Genomic DNA, 18,239 nt, shown 5'->3' with positions numbered 1-18,239 from the left:
ATTGGCTGTCCTGAAAGTCACCAGAAGTGGCTAAATGACATCATCACCTAATTTGCATAATTATCTGTATGCATTTAATTGTAATGGACGCTGTAGGAGAGAGGAAAAACTTCATGAGAGACAAAAAGTGAGTAAAAAGACCCTCACTGTGTAGAACTACAAATGAACTTGCTTCTGTCGATTCTTGTTTTTATTATGTCACAATTCAACCCTCCTCCTTTATCTGGGCTTGAGACGGCAAAAATGACTCCAGTGATACTCCAGCAGAGTTACTTTTATTTTTATTTTTAGTTTATTTTTCTATTTTTCTTAGAAGTTTCATTTTCTTACATTTGGTTTAGTTTTAAAACTTATGGTCCACTTAAAAGCCTACAACAAATCCCAGTGAAACATCAACATTTTTAACCATAACGTTTATAATGTTTGGGGGTTTTTTTGTATACAGTCCTCATTAACAATCTAAATGGACCAAAAAGAGACAACAGAAAAAACTGCAGTCTCCTGCTCCAACTGCAGCTGAGGGGGACTGCTGTGTGAGGACTGGGCGACTGGGCTTTGGGACAAGGAGGGGCCCACGGCAGCACCCACTGCTCACTGAGAGGAGCAACAACGATGTGTGCTTTCACATCAGAGTCTCCAAAAGCCTCCAGTAACACCAGAAAAAGTCACTAGATTTATCGCCAGTCACTTTTTTAGAAAAAGAGTCACTAGAGGGGTCTGAAAACTCGATAATGTTTATGCCATCACTACAAGCTCAACAGCCACAGGCAGGAAGAAACTAACTCTGTGAACAATTTCACTCATGGTGTAAAAGTTTAAAAATTTTAAAAGCAACAAAAATCCAGCAGAAACTTGAGTAAAGAAACCCCACAACAGACATCATCTAAACACAATTCAAGACATCTAAAGCGCATATAAACTCTGTCTGAGGGCATCATGGGAAAATGATACAGATTTGAAATGGCAGTAGGCGGAGCTTAGATCATTTGACTCTGCAGAGTTGAATAGATCGACACTGTAAAAAAAAACTCCAACACTGATGACCATTTAACTCAGGATGGAGTTAAAATCACACTTTGGGAGTTAAATCAACATAACACTGAGAGATTAACGCTCCACTTTTTACTGAGTAAAAAAAAAGAACTAAAAATTAAAAGTCTAAACAAGAAGGTCCATGCCTTCAGTCAGAGAGGGAATAACTCTACATTAAAAACATAATCCTTTATTTAAAAGTTTTTCTTTGACAACCTGGTTGAAGATCTCTTGTTGTACATCAGGGAAAGATCATATTTAACCATACAACCCCCATGGCTGCCAAAGGAAAATGAATCATTTCTACTTGAGTAGATGTGTTATTACTCTTATTTAGTCAATTCTAACTAAATTAACTGTATTTTTACCTGAAGTATGACAGTTTTGTACCTTTTCCACCTCTGAGAACAAGTGAAGATGTCCCGTCGTAGGAGAGGGGCGGCACAGAAGCTCTTGGCCGCTGCAGACAGGGAAAGCTATTTGCTGACAAATGAGATTTGGTGCTGAGCTTGAGCAGTATTAACTGGTGGGTTTTATTGGTTGAGGAGCACGATATTATGGCGGTTTTCTTCTCCATGCCTCTCTGGCAAAGTGGATGACGTTGCAGAGAGCAAAGGCATTTGGTCACGCAAAGGTGCCGAGCGCTGTTTAACAGATGGCAGCAGACCAGCGAGGATAGTGGCAATGGACAGCAGATGGTGGAGAGATCATGTTGGAGATCACAGGAATGCAGAGTTTCAAACTCTCAGCTCTCCTCTTCTTACTCAAACACTTAATGAGGCTCATTCCCCTGATGTACAGAACTAAGAATTATATATATCTATTCTGAAAAGAGAAGAAGAGCTTTCTTTAATTTGAATGAGGCATTAACTGGAGCACCGAGGAGTCACATGCTAATAACATTAACATTCATAATTTTCCTTTGACAAGTGACGATAATGTTCCTATCATCACGCTATGATTCAACTGAAAATGATGCACCATGAAAAACTGCTGCACCAGTAATTTCAGGGGGAACCAATTGGGGGCAATCTTGTACAATAAAGTGTAACAGACTCAGTTATAGTTCTGCAGAGGAGACGGTTTTAAAAACAGTCATTTCTGTCAGGTTATAGAGCAGTTTAAAAATTGTGTCAGTTTCTCAACAGGTAGAAATATTTGTCACTTCAGTTAATAGCCTACACATCTTTAAATTCTTAAATTTTAAATATATCCTGCACAAATTCAACCTAAAAACAACACCATCATTTCACAAGCATAATCCTCAGTGATACTGTAACAGTGTAGGAAATGATAAAAAGTTCAGCACATTTTATGAGGTCGTGTCTTAAAAATGTGTTTTTAATGGAAAAACTGACATGCTTGAAATGCCCCTATGGTGACGTCTGTGAATATTAGGGCTGGGAAATTCATCAAAAATTAGATGAAATCGCAATACGGCCTGCCGCAATTTTTAAATTGCAAAAGGTGCAATATTTCTTTGACCTGAAATTTGTGTGAAATACCAGGTTTAAACTTTTTTTTGCAGCAGAGATGTTATGCATGACATATCATGCAATCATTTAAGTACCATTTTTTAGAATAGTCTACAAAAAATCCTACTTTCTTCATTTTTTTTTACGTTTTTCTTATTAAATATGAGAATGATAAAAATCCTTCAATGCAATAATTCAGATCCAATTGGCAATACAGGTCAAAATCCTCAGGATGCAGTATTTTTAACACTAGAACCGCCGTGGACCTCTACATACCTAAAACAGCCAACGGGTCAAATTTACCTGTCATTAAAGTGCCTTGATTTTCATCAATAGCGCTGATCAAGGACTGTTAGTTAACCACTGACATTGAACAGCTTATTAACCACAGACAGCGAACCAGATCACTGTTGGAAGATGATCCGTCACCTAGAAAATCATCTTTTGAACTGATTGCTCATCCTGAAACTTCCTCATCACTGGATTCTTCTTCACTAGAAGCACTGAGATTACCTTTAGATATTTAACAGTGGTAAATGTCTTTTTTTAGGCGTTGCTGCATTAGAGAGATGGTATTTCCATTGGGGCATGCATTTATTGTTGGTGTGACATAAAACAGTGGGACAATCAAGGCTTTTTTATGGGGTAAATTTGACCTGCATGGTGGTTGTAGATATAAATGTCCATTAAAAAAAATTAGGTTCAGACAAAGATTCTTTTGTATGACACCAGGTGCTATTTAACAAGCTTTTAGTTAAAGTCAAAAACTGACAGTTTTTAAAACAGTGAATACATCAAGTAAGATACAATTAAAGAACAGCCTGGGGTAAATTTTACCCATTGGCAGTTGTAGTGTTAAAGAATTGTTCAGCCCTTGTTTAGGAATAAAGAAAGTTAAGGAATAATCGCATTTCAAATTGCAATATTGGGGGGGGGGGGGGGTCGCAATTAGATTATTTTCCAAAGTTGTTCAGCCCTAGTATATATCTAATTTTTTAAATCTTATTTTTTTATGCCTATAATATTGTGTATCCCTAATTTATTAATGTTGAGTCTTTGTAGATAATAAAAAAGAGCAAGGCCAGGCCCACTCTTTGAGGAGATGACATTTATCAGGATTGGAACTGTGAGAAAAATAGATTTACTGTGTGTAAAGCTCACTGTGTTGCTCTGTATGTGAAATGTGCTATAGAAATAAAGCTTAACTGACTGCTTACATTTATCTCAATAGCTGTATCTTCTTTAAATCATTCTAAAACCTTTTAAAGAAAACTTAAAGTGCAGTGAGAAAAATAGTTACAAATAAACCAAAGCCAAGTGGTTACATGGCACTACTCCATTCACAAAATAAAACCCTCTAATAGTAATTATGTAGACTTTAATTTGAGAAATTTATGAAAAATGGTGACCCTGGAGAGCTTTGACAGGAGGGAGACTGAGAAAAAGATAATACCTAGAGAAATAAAGTGATATTCCTAGACAAGATGGAACAGGATTTGAATCTTTAGATTATGGTTTATACAGTACATGGCATATATGTATGTGTGTATGCATGTACGGGTATTTTTTTTTTCTTGAAAATTAACATTTGAAAGAGGATATCTAATGCAGGTGTGTCTAACTCAATCAAAGCAGGGGCCGGATTCTGGATTCAGGTCTAACCCGAGAGTCTAACAGGGTCACCTTTTAAACAGAAACTGTCAACCTCATTTCACCAGTAATATTATAAAACGAATAGCACTGATGATAAACGATTTTTACATTTAAAAGTTAAAAAGATAAGTTTAAAGGCTTACAATCTGAAAAAAGTAAATTTATCCATTCAACAAGGTCAAAACATGAAATTGAAAATAATTTTTTTTAATGGCAAATATATTAGAAATAAAGTCAAAATCATGAAATTAAAAGTCAAAATATGATTCAAAATTTTAAATTGTGAGTCTGAAAGGTCAAACTATGGGATTAAGAAGTCAAAGTTCGGAGTTAAAAATACGAGGTAAAATACTAAATAACTGGTTAAAAAGGTCAAAATATCACTTAAAAATTAGAATTATGAATCTCAAAGCTCAAAATATTATATGACAAGTCAGAATTATGAGTTGAAATGCTAAAAGTATGAAATAAAAAGTCAAAATCTTAAGTTTGAGTCCTAATTGTGAGATGCTAATTTGAAAATGTGAAATTAAAACACAAATTAATTTCTTTCCCACATTCCTGACTTCTTTTCTAAATAGTTTTACTCCTTACTTTTTCTGATTTTATGACCTAACAAGGATATCTTAAATCATCGAGGATAAATTTACATTTTCATACTTGAGGAAATCTGCAGACCTCAGACTGATGGGCCACTTAGAATAGAAATATGAGATCATCTTGTGGGCCGGATTTAACTGTTCCAGGGGCCAGATTTGGCCCCCGGGCCTTGAGTTTTACATCCGTCATCTAATGTTATGTCTGAAAGAGAGTAGGCGGGGTAAATAACTAAACATATCTACAACATACTGTCTGTAAATGCACTGTGGATTATAGAACAAAATTCAATAAAAACATTTTTCAGAAACAAGTACACTTGAAATTGAGAATGTTATTTCTCTGCAGCAGTTTGAACTGTTCTCTTTGCTTTAGATGATTTATTTCTATGTGTGGAGAAATCTCTGATTCTCTCTTACTGGATGATCTGAGTGGGGCTTAGCCCTCTTTTGAGAAACGCACAATTTCTAGTAAAAGAGCGAGATGTGGGGGAAACTACGACTCGGAGGGTCTCTGAATGAAAACACCCATCTTGAGAGCTGCTGCTGGGACAGGAAGAAGAAGGTGTAGGTGAGGATGTGGGGGCTTTGAAACCACAGCAGGTAAGTAGAAGTGAAAGGTTTACCACCCCCTGCTCCTACAGTATGGACTCATTTCCTGTATGAAGACACACAGAGACACTGCAGAGCAGAAAGACGAGCAGATCTAGGCAGACTTCACAACAGGCCAGCAGCTCTCCCGTCTTTCCCCAGGATCCGTAGGTGAGTATTTTCAAGGTATGTTCTCCAACGCGAGGCTACAGCATAACTGTCGATGTGTGTCTGAGTGGATACTTCAGCAGACAGAGAGAGAATTCACATTTTAGGAGTTCATATTAACACTGTGTTGTGACAAAAAAAAATAATTTAAATGTAGGTGTACTTACTTTAAATGTTGCCTAACTCAAACTTCATTCTGGATTCCGGAAAATAAGCGTCATAAACAAGAAGAACCAACATTTTTATTATTTTCTTTTGTCTGAAAAACTGGAGAGATAATGATGACTGACAGCTCGCACTTCTAAGCCTCCCAGAATATAAAATCCTGCATATAAAGAAAATAGAATACAGAATCTAAAACCCTTTCATATCAAAACAACATCAGGAATTTTCTCCAGGCTTCAAGCAGTTAGTCTGTTTATATATATATATATATATATAGAGAGAGAGAGAGAGAGAGAGAGAGAGAGATATCTCTCTCTCTATATATATATAGAGAGAGAGAGAGAGAGATAATCTCCCAAACAATATTATCTTATGGGATCAAAATTGCCCGTTGTTTTCAAAGTGAAGTCATGCACATCGATGTAATGAAACAATGAATGTGATTCACTGAACGAAAACCACAAGCCTGCAGAGCTGTGAGTTTCTGCAGCCCTACTTAAAGAGGCTGAGCTCTTATGAGTACCACACGTCTTACACATTTGCTACATCATATTCAATATACAGGGAGGTTCTGCTGATCCTGTGTCCTTATTAATAGCTCTCCCAAATTTTTTGCAATTTTTCAGAAGCTTTTCAGCCTTCTTGATTTTATTAGTGTATTATGTCTTTATAATCATTATTAACTTTTATTTAGTTTATTTCACAACAGTGATTCCTTCAGTGATTTGTTTTTTTTTACCATTCTTTTAGACAAGTCTGACACGAAATAGGTCAAAAGTTTCTCTGACAGGGGTGTCAGAGCCCCAAACATATCAGAGGTGGACGCAGGTGTTGTTCTGCTAACTCCCAATAGGCGGCGCTGCAGACCTGCTTTCTATGATCCAGCCAGAGAGGAGAACTCCAGCTGACAGACCTGTGCTGGACATTACAGGCCTGAGAGTCGGCCTGTCTCTGACACTGATCAAGAGCATAAAAACACACAGGACTATTTTATATTTGTACATTTATAATACATATATATATATGTATATATATATATACACATATATATATATACATATATATATATATATGAAAATATATAAAATAGCAATTTATATTAGAAATCTACTGGGCATAGATTTGTCAGTGTATCCTGAAATTTTTCGATATATAAATATACATATATAAAATGTGTGTGCGCGTGCTTTACATAATAATGAAGAATCTGATGCATGAACGCAGAGGTTTACGTCTCGTTTCTGTTTCTAACATGTAAAGTATTTTCAGCTTACATACAGACTTCTCTGTTGAGGACAAATACATAAAGACACAGAGCTATACCTAAACTGCTGTCAAGCCTTTCCTTGCATTTTTAACAGTCGGTCTAATTAAACTAATTATTTTTATCACCTGTTAGAATGTAGGCCTATCAGAAAATATCAGAGCATGTCTACATTTTTTAAATAAGTATTAATAATGAGCTGTGTCACTGTCTAATTTCAAATGTACTAATAAGCCCCTGGCTATGCTAATGTGCTAATGTATGCTATCCCTCTGTACCAGGCTAGATAGGTAGCTAACGGCGGTTTTAGTCAGGACACATAGGGACTAATTTGGCTCTCAGTCTGGGGTTGAATAAACCCACGTAGGCCTTCGTGGTCCAGGAAACCCTTCTGCCGTTTCACGAAGATGAAATAAAACGCTTTCCGTGAAATTTCCCAAAGAACTACGGTGCATTTTGGTCTGTTTCGTTCACGGTGTCGCTGACTTAAAAAGTCTTATTTAGTTTATTGCTCACAGGCCATTAACCTATTCATTTAAACTCTGACCACAGAGAAATACAACCACTTCATGTGGTGGCTATTGCATCTGCCCTCCATTTTCGCAAATGGGCTCTTTGGTTTCCAGAAAAGTCTTGTAAGCCGCTGACATATCCTATGGCACGTTTCAAAAGCGTGGTGCTGGAGGAAAAACGATCAGGGTTACCTTCTGCGTTCCCAAACATGACTCCAAAAGAAGCCATCAGCCTGGCTTTGAGCTACGTGAAGGTGTCAGATGAGAGCGGGCTGAACTGAACACACTCTTCATGGTCTGTAGACGTAGTTGCTATCCAAACACAAATAAACAGAAGAGGAACACTGAAGTTAATGATACAGAAAGGGGGAGGCGTGTCGGAGGGCGGGCTGAGAGCCCCAGAGCCCCGGAGCCCTGAAAAGTGAAGGATCGGTGCGCATTACGCACACTCCCAGCAGCCCCAGCTCCAGAAGGGACTCCCACGCTGCTGCTGCCTCTTCTCCGAACTTCTTCGCCTTCTGCTACAACTTTTTACAACTTGTCACATCTCTGCAGAGCTCCGGAGTGACTGCAAAGCTTCATGAAAGTTTGCTGGACTTGGAACTTGAAAGCCTGAAGTGGCGCTTTGTTGGAGCTTTTCGCCTCTAAAGTTATTGTGGATTACTGACACGCTTCAGGACTTTTGGCAACATTTTACCGGGTAAGATTCTGTTTGGCAGGATTTCAGTCAGGGAACTTCACTGAACTTGATCGTACTTTTAATTTGAAAAGCGCGCGAGTCTGTCTGAGATTTGGGTCAGGTAAAACAGTTAACTTCCCTTAAACCGTGCTGAATTACACAGGCTATTTTCTCAGAGCCGACCGTGGCATTACTCGTAAACTTAAGGTCATTCTCGTTCTGCCGTGACTTCTTTCGGCCTGCAGCGCGTAATCTGGCTGAAACAGGCAGTGGCCTTCGCTGATGTGAGAGGGACATGTCACTTCTTATAAAAGCTGCCAAAAACCACACGGACTGGAGCTTAGACACGACTAGACGCTGTTTAGGCTGCTGTCAGCGTGTAAATGAAGTCCAAAGGTTATGGACTAAACAGGTTGAACAAAGATTTACCTCGGCAAATAACAACATAGAACATGCAAGGTGCACCTGTGGAGGCTTTCAGAGCCTTGTCCTGTCTGCTGGACTTAAACAGCCTGAATGAGACGAACGATATGACCGTAAAAAGTCCCTACCATATCTGCATCACTTTAACTCTGCTGGCACAGGAGAATTAGAAAATGTTGATTTATTAAAAATCGTTTTTTTTAAATATAATATTTACTCTGATCTCTAAACAGCTCCAAGCGTTACTTTAACAATCCAAACCCAGGCAGTTTTATTCTCTGAGCTTTCTGAAGGTCAGATCAGCGCTGGCTCACCTCCAGTCCCGATGTCATCATTTTGTTGGACTTCTTTTCTGTGGGAAACAAAACTTAAAGCTAAGAGCCTGTAAATCTGATCTGTCAGCTCACATCAGCTCTACCTGAGAGATGGAAGTCTCCTTCTTTTATTCAAAAACATTATTTAAAGTGATTTAAAGTTCAGAGGTTACTGGCTCCTACCGGAGGAAACATTGTAAATGAAGAAGATTAATAATTAGCCCACTCTATTAAATTAAATGTCGACTACAAAATGAAAGCCACATTATAGCAGGGATTAAAGTAAAGCAGGCAGCAGGTGTTTAGTTCGGCTCAAAGGCTTCTTATAATTATTTTATTCCTACCTGTAAAATGTGTCGTTTCAACAGGCAGCATTCATTTTCATAAATAAACCCAATCAGAGTGATTTGCGTTTGTGATTTATAACGTTAAAGATGGCATGTGTCCATCAGATTAGTTTAATTAGAGTGTATCTAGAATGGATGGATCATTCATGTACTTTCAAAGTGACACACGTGGGAAAAACACCTAATAAAATACGCATTTTTTTCCTCTGTTTTTGTTTGACTACAGGCCGCTACGTATTATTTCAATTTTCCTTATAATAATAATTATAATTATTTTTACAAGGCTATAATTGCTGTCAGCACGTCCTGACTGTGCGTTTTAAACAGGCTAAAGCATTGGTTCTCAACTGGACCCACCAGTTTCTTCAATGACAAATCGTGACCCAGATTTTCAAAAATATTCAGCAATGCATGTTTACTTTAATGGATAATGTTGCAGTTTGGATCGTGCTTGGAACAAAAGACACGACCTAAAAGAGAGACGATACAAAAGTGACACAATTCACACCCCATTCCCCCAGCAAACACCTGACTTCATTTAGACGTCTTTTTTCAGACTAAATCTAGTCAATTTCTTCAAAAGATAGTTGAAGAAAATTTGGCAATGTTTTGTCCTCTGATGTGGTCCAAATTAGCCCGATAATAGTCTTATAAAATATTAATAAAGACGTCTTTTCAACGACCTGAAAGTTACGGCTTTTCACCTTTCACTTTTCAATTAACTCTAGACTTTCTTAAGATGTAAGTGGATACGTTTTTTTTTTTACGTCTTTTTCAACTAATCTTTGCAGGGAATTACCAGTAAACTTTTGCCCATTTCCAGATCCATACAAGAGTGGGATAAGCTGTTCTGTGTTTGAGATAAATGAGTTGAAATATTGAGCAAACATATAGTAAAAAATAATGTATGGATGCATGTTCATCAAGGACGTTTCGTTGACTTTTTAACTCTTTTTTTTTCTGGACACACTGAAAAAAGCTCCACGACCCACTTTTGGGCCCCGACCCACCAGTTGAGAATCGCTGCGCTGAAGTGTCTTAATGTATCCATGTTAAAATAAATGTGTGCAGGCTCTTTTTGTATTTTTATTTTCTTTTGGTCCCTTAAAACGGTTCTGCTTTTTCTGCCTCTGTTGGATCTTTAAAACCATGACATTCACGTTCCCTTTTTCCCTCTGTCCCTTCTTTTTTGAAACAAAGGGCTGCCACCGTGTCTTCTGCAGAGGACTGAGCCGAGATGGGGAGCAAAGCTTTGCATGCCCCGATCCCCCTGCACCCGGCCCTCCAGCTGACGAACTACTCCTTCCTGCAGGCCGTTAACACTTTCCCCGCTGACCAGCTGCAGCTGTACGGCCTCAGCGCGGTGCAGACCATGCACATGAACCACTGGACTGTGGGCTACCCGCACATCCAAGGACTAAGATCGACGATCACGGAGATGGCAGCCGCCCAGGGTCTAGTAGACCCCAGAATCCCCTTCCCAGCGTTACCCTTTACGGCCGCGGCGCAGCTCTTCCACCAGAAACAAGCCGGCGTTGCGCACGGCGTCCCCTCGTTACACAAGGACAGGCCGAGGTTTGACTTCGCCAACCTGGCCCTCGCTGCTACCCAGGAGGACCCTCCGAAAGCTGCGGAATTGACTAAGCTGGCATCAGGACTAGGGGGAGCCATCTCCGAGCTGAGCAAGCTGTCTCCGGACAGAAAACCCACCCGGGGGAGGCTCCCGTCCAAAACCAAAAAGGAATTTATTTGTAAGTTCTGCGGCAGGCATTTTACCAAATCCTACAACCTCCTGATCCACGAGCGGACCCACACAGACGAGAGGCCCTACACCTGCGATATTTGTCACAAGGCTTTCAGACGACAGGACCACCTCAGAGACCACAGGTAGACCGCTTTCTATGAATAATCTGTGACATGGTTTTGGTGTTTATTCAGGTCTGGTTCTCTGTGAGGGAGCGCGCTAATGCTAGATTAGTGACACTCTGTGCCATCACTGTTTTGCAGATACATCCATTCCAAGGAGAAACCCTTCAAATGTCAAGAATGTGGAAAGGGATTCTGTCAGTCTCGAACTCTAGCTGTCCATAAAACTTTACACATGCAGGTAAGCCTCCAGTTTTGATCTGATCCTGTATGTGAAGCCCTGATATGTTGTGATCCAGTCTCCTGCATGCATGGGGATTTCACAGAGTCTGGCCAACTAGAGATAAACACACCACTTCTATTTAATGTGTGAGCAATCATTAGATCATTGCTAGAGGATCGATACAATTAAAGGGAATAATCATTTGCTTGCTTTAAATCTAAACAGGAGTCTCCCCACAAATGCCCCACATGCGGAAGAACCTTTAATCAAAGAAGTAACCTGAAAACTCACCTTCTCACCCATACAGACATCAAGCCCTACAGCTGTGGCCGCTGCGGAAAGGTGTTTCGGCGCAACTGTGACTTGCGACGGCACAGTTTGACGCACAGCCCACAACAGGACTTCTAAAGCTGGACACACACAAAAACAAACAATGGGTCAAAAAACGCGGGAAGATAATTCAGTTGTTCAAAGACAGTCCAAAAAACCCGGGACAGCTTTCACTGCGGGACTTTCTACTGTGGATTTGTTTGCACCTCACGTGGGGAGAGCAGCGGAGCTCCAGGCGCGTGCAGCTTTCACAGCACCATGAATATCAGCCCCATGTACAAACTGTGTTTTTATCCTGACATGATAACGTTGTCTCAGAAAAATCATGACTTTAAATGTGTTTAAATGTATTTTAAGAATAAATATTTACATGACACGTTCTGTCTTTTTAATGACTTCACTGGTTTGCAGGTCCAGACACCAAAACTAGATTTAGTCCCTTATATGACGTGAGTCCACAGTCCTGGTCTCAGATGTGCTCATGTAGTCCTGTCAGACTTTTGACGATAATAATATAAGCTGGCAACTGCACTGTAAAACAAAGTTAGTTGAGTTTACTTTAAAAAAAATATGGAAGCTGGTAAACAACACTGGACTTCTGTGAGTTAAAAAAACGTGTTTATTTTTAGTGTGCAGTACCCGTTCTACATGAACTACTTAAGTATTCACTACGAGTTTAAAATCAATTATTTTAAGTGCTCAAAGCTGAGATTCAAATGTTAATTTAAGTTTGCAGGACTTAGGCTGAATCATCTACTTTGAGTGCGCAATACTTAATATTTTTAGTGCACTGTAAACATCAATTTGTATAATAACTGGCCTACCAGTATGAGGTCTGCAGATTAACTCCAGTATAATAACTTCAACTTGATGATTTAAAATTCCTTATTAAGCCATAAAAGTCTGAAAAAATAAAGAGTAAGAAAAATTACATAAAAAGTCAAGAATGCGGGGGGATGGGGGGATTAATTTGTTTTTATTTCAGATTTTCAATTTTGCATCTCAAGATTATGACTCAAACTTATGATTCTGACTTTCATTTTATGCTTTGACCTTTTCATCTCATAATTTTGACTTTATATGTCACATTTTTTATCTTTCAGATTCCCAGTTTTAAAATTTTAACTCAACGTTTCTGAGTAAAATTGATGCTAAGTTTTACAGTGTGAAAGAGCTCAGCTCTTTTTCCTAATGACAGGAATCAGATGAGTAACTCATAAAGGATGAGGCCTTCAAATAAAACCTACAAAGTGATTTTATTCATGTTGAACTGTTTTTACCCCTCCTTTAATTTTGTGGCCATGTCTCAGGATGATTGAGCTTTCAAATCCTGTATTACTTACTTGTACGGAAGCTCGCTGGTAGAAAACATGCTTGATAAAGCTTCATTAACAGCCACGTGAGAATCTGAACACATCCTGAAAATTCAGCAGACATGTTCCAGCTCCGCTGACAGTTAAGAAAGAAACTGATCTGGCTATTATTATTCCCCATCATTTATTCATTTATTAAAGCGTAAATAGCGGCTATGTGGTCGTTGGGTTTCTGTGTTTCAGGCCAACATTCAGATCTGACCTCGCTGATCCGTGAGCCCATCAGAGACCTGAGAGTGAATGTAATCCTTTTTCTGACCAACACTGAGGAGGACAGTGAGATGATCTCCGTCTGAATCTCCCGTCTTCACTGCCGGATGGCTTCATGTGCTGACTGGCCTTCAGGCCTGTTCTGATGATCCATCATCCTTCCTGGGCTGCTAAAGACTGGAGACTGATTTTTAACCGGAAAAGAAAAAGTCAGCTTTGTCTATGAGTCCTCCAGTGACGATTAAGAAAAAAGCTGCAAAAACAGCTTTTACAGGAGTTTAAAAGGACGTTACCGGGAAGAGGCCTACGAGGGACAGCACGTGCACCGTCCCACCTTATTCTAACACACAGAGCCTCTACACAATAAAGGGGAAAAGCATAGTCAATACGAAACCTGAAAGCTCAAATATTAAAAGATGAATGAGATCAGTTCTTTGTTTACAACCTTCAAAAGTTATCAAATGCAAAACATGGACCAAGAAGTACTAATAATAACCACAAGAACGACTAAGAATACTTGGCCGACTACTGCTATTACCACTAGTAGTACTATAATAATAATAATAATAATAATAACAACAACAACAACAATAATAATAATAATAATGATAATAATGATAATAATAATAATAATACATTTGAAAAAAGGTAACTACCATAAGTTGGATAATACGATTGGTCCTCTCACTAAATTATAATTCTTGGTGTATTCATGTGAAAACAAGCCCTGACTTTATGTAGGGGTTGAATATAGGCTAACATGTTTTAAAAGTATCAGCTTGTATCTAACTGGGTTTATGCGTCCACCTGGTGCATAAACAAAACTGTCCCCACGGAACTGCTGATTTTAATTTGATTTGCATGTCTTCTGTAAAGCACTTTGTAACGTCTGTTTTGGAACGTGCTTCATAAATAAAGGTTATTATTATTATTACTATTATTATCATTATTATAGACTGCACACCATTTCACTGGATCTACAGGATACAGGTGTGTAAAGAAAATTTCAGAAATAAAAATTTTAAAAATCGTATAAAGTTTGGAGTCCTGTTACAGATGAACAAAATTCATTGAGACAAAATCAGCAAAAAAAAAAAAAAAAAAAAAAAAGCTCAGCTGAAAATGTGTGTGTCTAGTGTGGTTCTGATGAAGGGAAACCCCAACGATTCTGTTCATGAACACGGAGGTTTCTGCCAAAACAATCTAATTAAAACGTTAAAGATGTACAATGCGTTAAAATACTGGTTCATCTCCGTAACAAGAGTAGATCTTTATTGACTTAACTATCAACTAAACGATTTTCTCACTCAGAAATGTTTGGGCTCAGAAATCATCATCAATCATCATTTTTATTTTTTTCACTTTATAACATTTTATACTGAACTAAAAATTACGGTACTTTGTTTTTTTTCACATGGTGCACATGCAGAGGGTCCACATGGGGACTGTCATATTGGGAACTTTATTCCTGGAGGGTGAAGTTTCTCTGACTGCAGGACAACTGTGACTATCATAATGTGACGTATTACAATAGAGATCATCGAAGAGTCCTTTAACCGTGTGGAATAATTTAGATTTTTTAAACTCTGGTAAATGTTTATTTTTGTGTGACAGATTTAGAATGACGGATTAGACAAAGTCAGGGGAGCTGTAACACCAACCAGACTTAAACAGAGATCAGTTCTTCTGACCAAAACAGAACCGTAACCTGTTTCCATCCAGCGTCATAGTTGTCTGGACTGGATACGTACAAGATTACGTTCAAAAAATTACGTAAAATTAAAGAAGCGTATGTACATTTAAATAAAGGCTACAGGTATTATTAACAGGAATTATTTTTTACGTTTGTAAGGTGTTTTTTTAAATAAAGGGAGTGGAGTTTTTAAACATGATCCCTATGCCTTTACTTCTCAGCCGGTTAGTCTTTGTGTTTTAAGAGAATCTATCTAACCAACTTGAAAGATTCGGGAAGGGAAAACAGCCCATTTATCTTTATATGTCCACATTTATTTGTTGTTAATATTTCTCCTCTGCAGAAGCTATCTGCCTGTTGTAAAGCGAGGCTTTTACCTCCTCAGCAACAGCGGGTTGTGTCTTTTGAAGAGCTGCAGGCGTGGTTCAAACAATAGGCAATAACCGTGGCTGCAGTGATTCTTTAACGATGATGACGTCCCTGTCTGTACGCGCACATTTTAACAATATTGATAAATGATATAAAAATTACTCTACATGCTGTTCTTTTTAGTTTAAATTGTATTGAAATTCAAACTTTATTTATAAGATACATAAGATTGACGGCGCTCATTCGTTTTTCACTCTTTTTAACGACGCCAAAGTCGTCTGAACATATTTCATACTGTCATCTAATGCGGTCAATGTCGAATGTCTTGCCACTATTTCGGTCGATAAATGTGCACAGAAAGCGATTGGCAAATTTCCTACAGGACTGAAAGGCATCACAGCCCATACGGAAGCCGCGTTGGTGTTTACCGATGACGTACGAGCTGCTGCCGTGGAAAGAGATGGCTAACGTCAGTTTACAGGACGAATATGTGATATAAAACGTGGAACTGAAAAGAAACCTACACAGTACAAAGCGGGTGTCAGGTAAGCGTAACCTCGTCCATTTTTATCAGTGGTTAAACCCTGGAATGAACAGAAACGAAGTCAGGGCGACTCCTGCTCATCTTAGCTTAGCTTAGCTTAGCTTCTGTGCTCGGCAGCTGTGGTGAGTATAGCTGGGATGACATTTGATTAAAGATAGCATCTCTGGCTAACTTCTCTGCTCTAAGTTAAATTAAGTAGCATGTCTGACATGAGGACGACACTGTTTTATCCCAGACACCAAGCATTATTTATTTGCATCGTTACACTTTGGTCTCAGAGTCAGTTCCTACTGCTACTACTCCTACTACTCCTGAAGTTTGCTAAAAAATGATAACACGTATCTGTAAGCTAATTCAGGTACTTAAAGCGGCTGCGTAAGTAACGATTTTTCTAGCAAGTATTTTAGTGCTTAGTTCTGTATATCAAAACTCACGGGACACCCCTTGGCCAGTAAGACTACCTGTGAACTAACTGTTTAAAAGCAGGTGTAGTTTGGTGTGGATGCCCGATATTATCGGCAGATATTAGCTTAATAAGTAGATTATAGATTATCGGCTGTAATTATTGAGCACTTGAACAAACAAGTAAGTTTGAGGCTGTCCCAACAAACCTGTGTTAACAGAAGTCCTTTGCATTATATATTAGGGTATATTTTTCACTCTTTAAAGTGTGATTTAGGGACCAGAATTTGTTTATTTGTTCATCCTTAAACTTAAAATTGTGTGTTAGGTCTGAACAACTCTTAAATATCGGTATCCATATTGGTATCAGCTCAAATTGATTTGTAAATTTCAGAATATTGGATCAGCAAAAATCCATTTTTGTGCATCCATATAGTTTAGTACAGTGGTTCTCAACCTTGGGGGTCAGGACCCCCTTGGGGGTCGTGAGACATTGAGAGGGGGTCACCAGATGCCTTAAAAAAACTAAGAATCTTTTTTAAATTACACTGTTGCCACTTTACACCAATTTGACCAAATGTGAATCATTTTTTATCATTTTTTAACACCAATTTTAGTACTTTTTTTGCCACTTAAAACCCATTTGTGTCCATTTTAAAGTCTTTCCATCAATGTTTCTGCCTGTTTTTGCCACTTCTAAACCAACTCTTGCCACTTTCTGCCTCTTGATGCCTCTATCAACCACTTTTAACACCCCTTTTTGCCCCTTTTAACCTCAGTTAACCCATTTTTGCCAGTTTATATCAAATTTTCATTCCAGTCCACCTAATTTCCACCACTTTTTAATCCCCTTTTACCACTTTTTGTTCCCATTTTTGCCACTTTTATCCAATCTCTGTTTTGTCTTTAGAAATCCAATTTCATCACCTTTTCCACCATTTTTGCCATTATTAACCAATTTTAGCAATTTTAAACCCATTTTAACTCTGTTTTTTAACATAAGTTATTTTCATTTTACAAGGCTATTTCTTACACAAATGAATAAATAAAGATATTTGTTTCTTTGATAAGAGTGGTTATTAATCAGATGTATGTGAAGTATGGTTTTCACAGCTTAGCTTCACAATAGACCATGGTTTTTCTGACCTCCATGGGCCCTCAGTGTGGCTGGGTCCTCCCCCTTTATCCCCCTTATGGACAGCCTTGACTCCAGATGACTATTCTTGAATCTTCATGGCTGTTCAGCCACCTTCAGGTACAGTGGGGATCCCCGGTCTCTGGCACCTTTATTTTGGAGGTTGCGGGCTGAAAAGGTTGAGAACCCCTGGTTTAGTACATATATAGGCTATTGCTTCAGTAGTAGTCGGAACAAGTCTCAGCAAAGGGGTGATAAGCAATTGAAGGAATTTGGTGTTTACACAGATCATGACTCAAAAGTGCAGTTCTCTGAAGTACAGAATTCAAGCCCTACGTCGGAGTAAGTAAGGCCAAACAGGTGACAAGCGATTTCAAATAATCATTGATAAACGGCATTGCTATTTTTGTTTCCTTCACCAGCATTTAAGACGGGGCCACAATGTTGGAGTCCTATGTAACGCCACTCCTGATGAGCTATGTGAACAAGTATATCAAGAATCTGAAGCCATCTGACCTGCAGCTGTCTCTGTGGGGAGGAGATGTGGTGCTCAGCAAGTTGGACCTGAAACTGGACGTCCTTGAACAGGTACTACATGTTGAAAGTATCCCTAACTTTTGTTTGCCTTCTTGCAAGGCCAGGAATTCAAAGGGGGTGACGATGTAATTTTACAGTTTATGGCACATAATAGGTTGTGTGCAAGGTTCTGTCTTCTTCAGTAATGCTTTGCAGTTATGTTGTACCGTGGTGCAGAGCCAGTGGCCATGCTGCTTGCATGGAACTCAGGCTCTGAACTATAGTACCCTGAATGCATCATTACTTTAAGTTAAATCACCTGCCTTTTTTTAGCATATTGAAATCATAAATAACTGATA

At 38.7% G+C, this 18,239-nt stretch overlaps 3 protein-coding genes across 9 annotated transcripts in view; all 3 read left to right on the top strand.

Moving 5' to 3' along the window:
* The window catches only part of LOC121513254 (NLR family CARD domain-containing protein 3-like), a 945,231-nt gene that overhangs the window by 119,540 nt on the left and 807,452 nt on the right, over positions 1 to 18,239 (top strand). The window lies entirely within an intron of this gene.
* Positions 7,891 to 12,014, top strand: osr2 (odd-skipped related transciption factor 2). Of its 2 annotated transcripts, none has more exons than XM_041792880.1 (4): positions 7,891 to 8,156; positions 10,420 to 11,106; positions 11,227 to 11,326; positions 11,534 to 12,014. In XM_041792880.1, the coding sequence occupies exons 2-4, from the start codon at positions 10,457 to 10,459 to the stop codon at positions 11,714 to 11,716; spliced, it is 933 nt and encodes a 310-aa protein (XP_041648814.1). In that variant the 5' UTR covers positions 7,891 to 8,156; positions 10,420 to 10,456; the 3' UTR covers positions 11,717 to 12,014. The 2 variants fall into 2 exon arrangements, with proteins under 2 accessions (XP_041648814.1, XP_041648815.1); XM_041792881.1 differs by having other exon boundaries at positions 7,892 to 8,156; positions 11,616 to 12,014.
* The window catches only part of LOC121513252 (vacuolar protein sorting-associated protein 13B-like), a 481,863-nt gene continuing 479,319 nt past the window's right edge, over positions 15,696 to 18,239 (top strand). For all 3 annotated transcript variants that reach the window (XM_041792863.1, XM_041792864.1, XM_041792862.1), the window contains exons 1-2: positions 15,696 to 15,828; positions 17,787 to 17,952. In XM_041792863.1, coding sequence (XP_041648797.1) covers positions 17,806 to 17,952 — 147 coding nt within the window. In that variant the 5' untranslated portion in view covers positions 15,696 to 15,828; positions 17,787 to 17,805. The remainder of the gene's footprint in view (positions 15,829 to 17,786; positions 17,953 to 18,239) is intronic.

This window comes from Cheilinus undulatus, linkage group 8, assembly GCF_018320785.1.
Source record: "Cheilinus undulatus linkage group 8, ASM1832078v1, whole genome shotgun sequence".
Classification (NCBI taxonomy): Eukaryota; Metazoa; Chordata; class Actinopteri; order Labriformes; family Labridae; genus Cheilinus; species Cheilinus undulatus.
The sequence above is the reverse complement of the archived record's forward strand: the minus strand, read 5'-3'. Positions and strand labels throughout refer to the sequence as shown.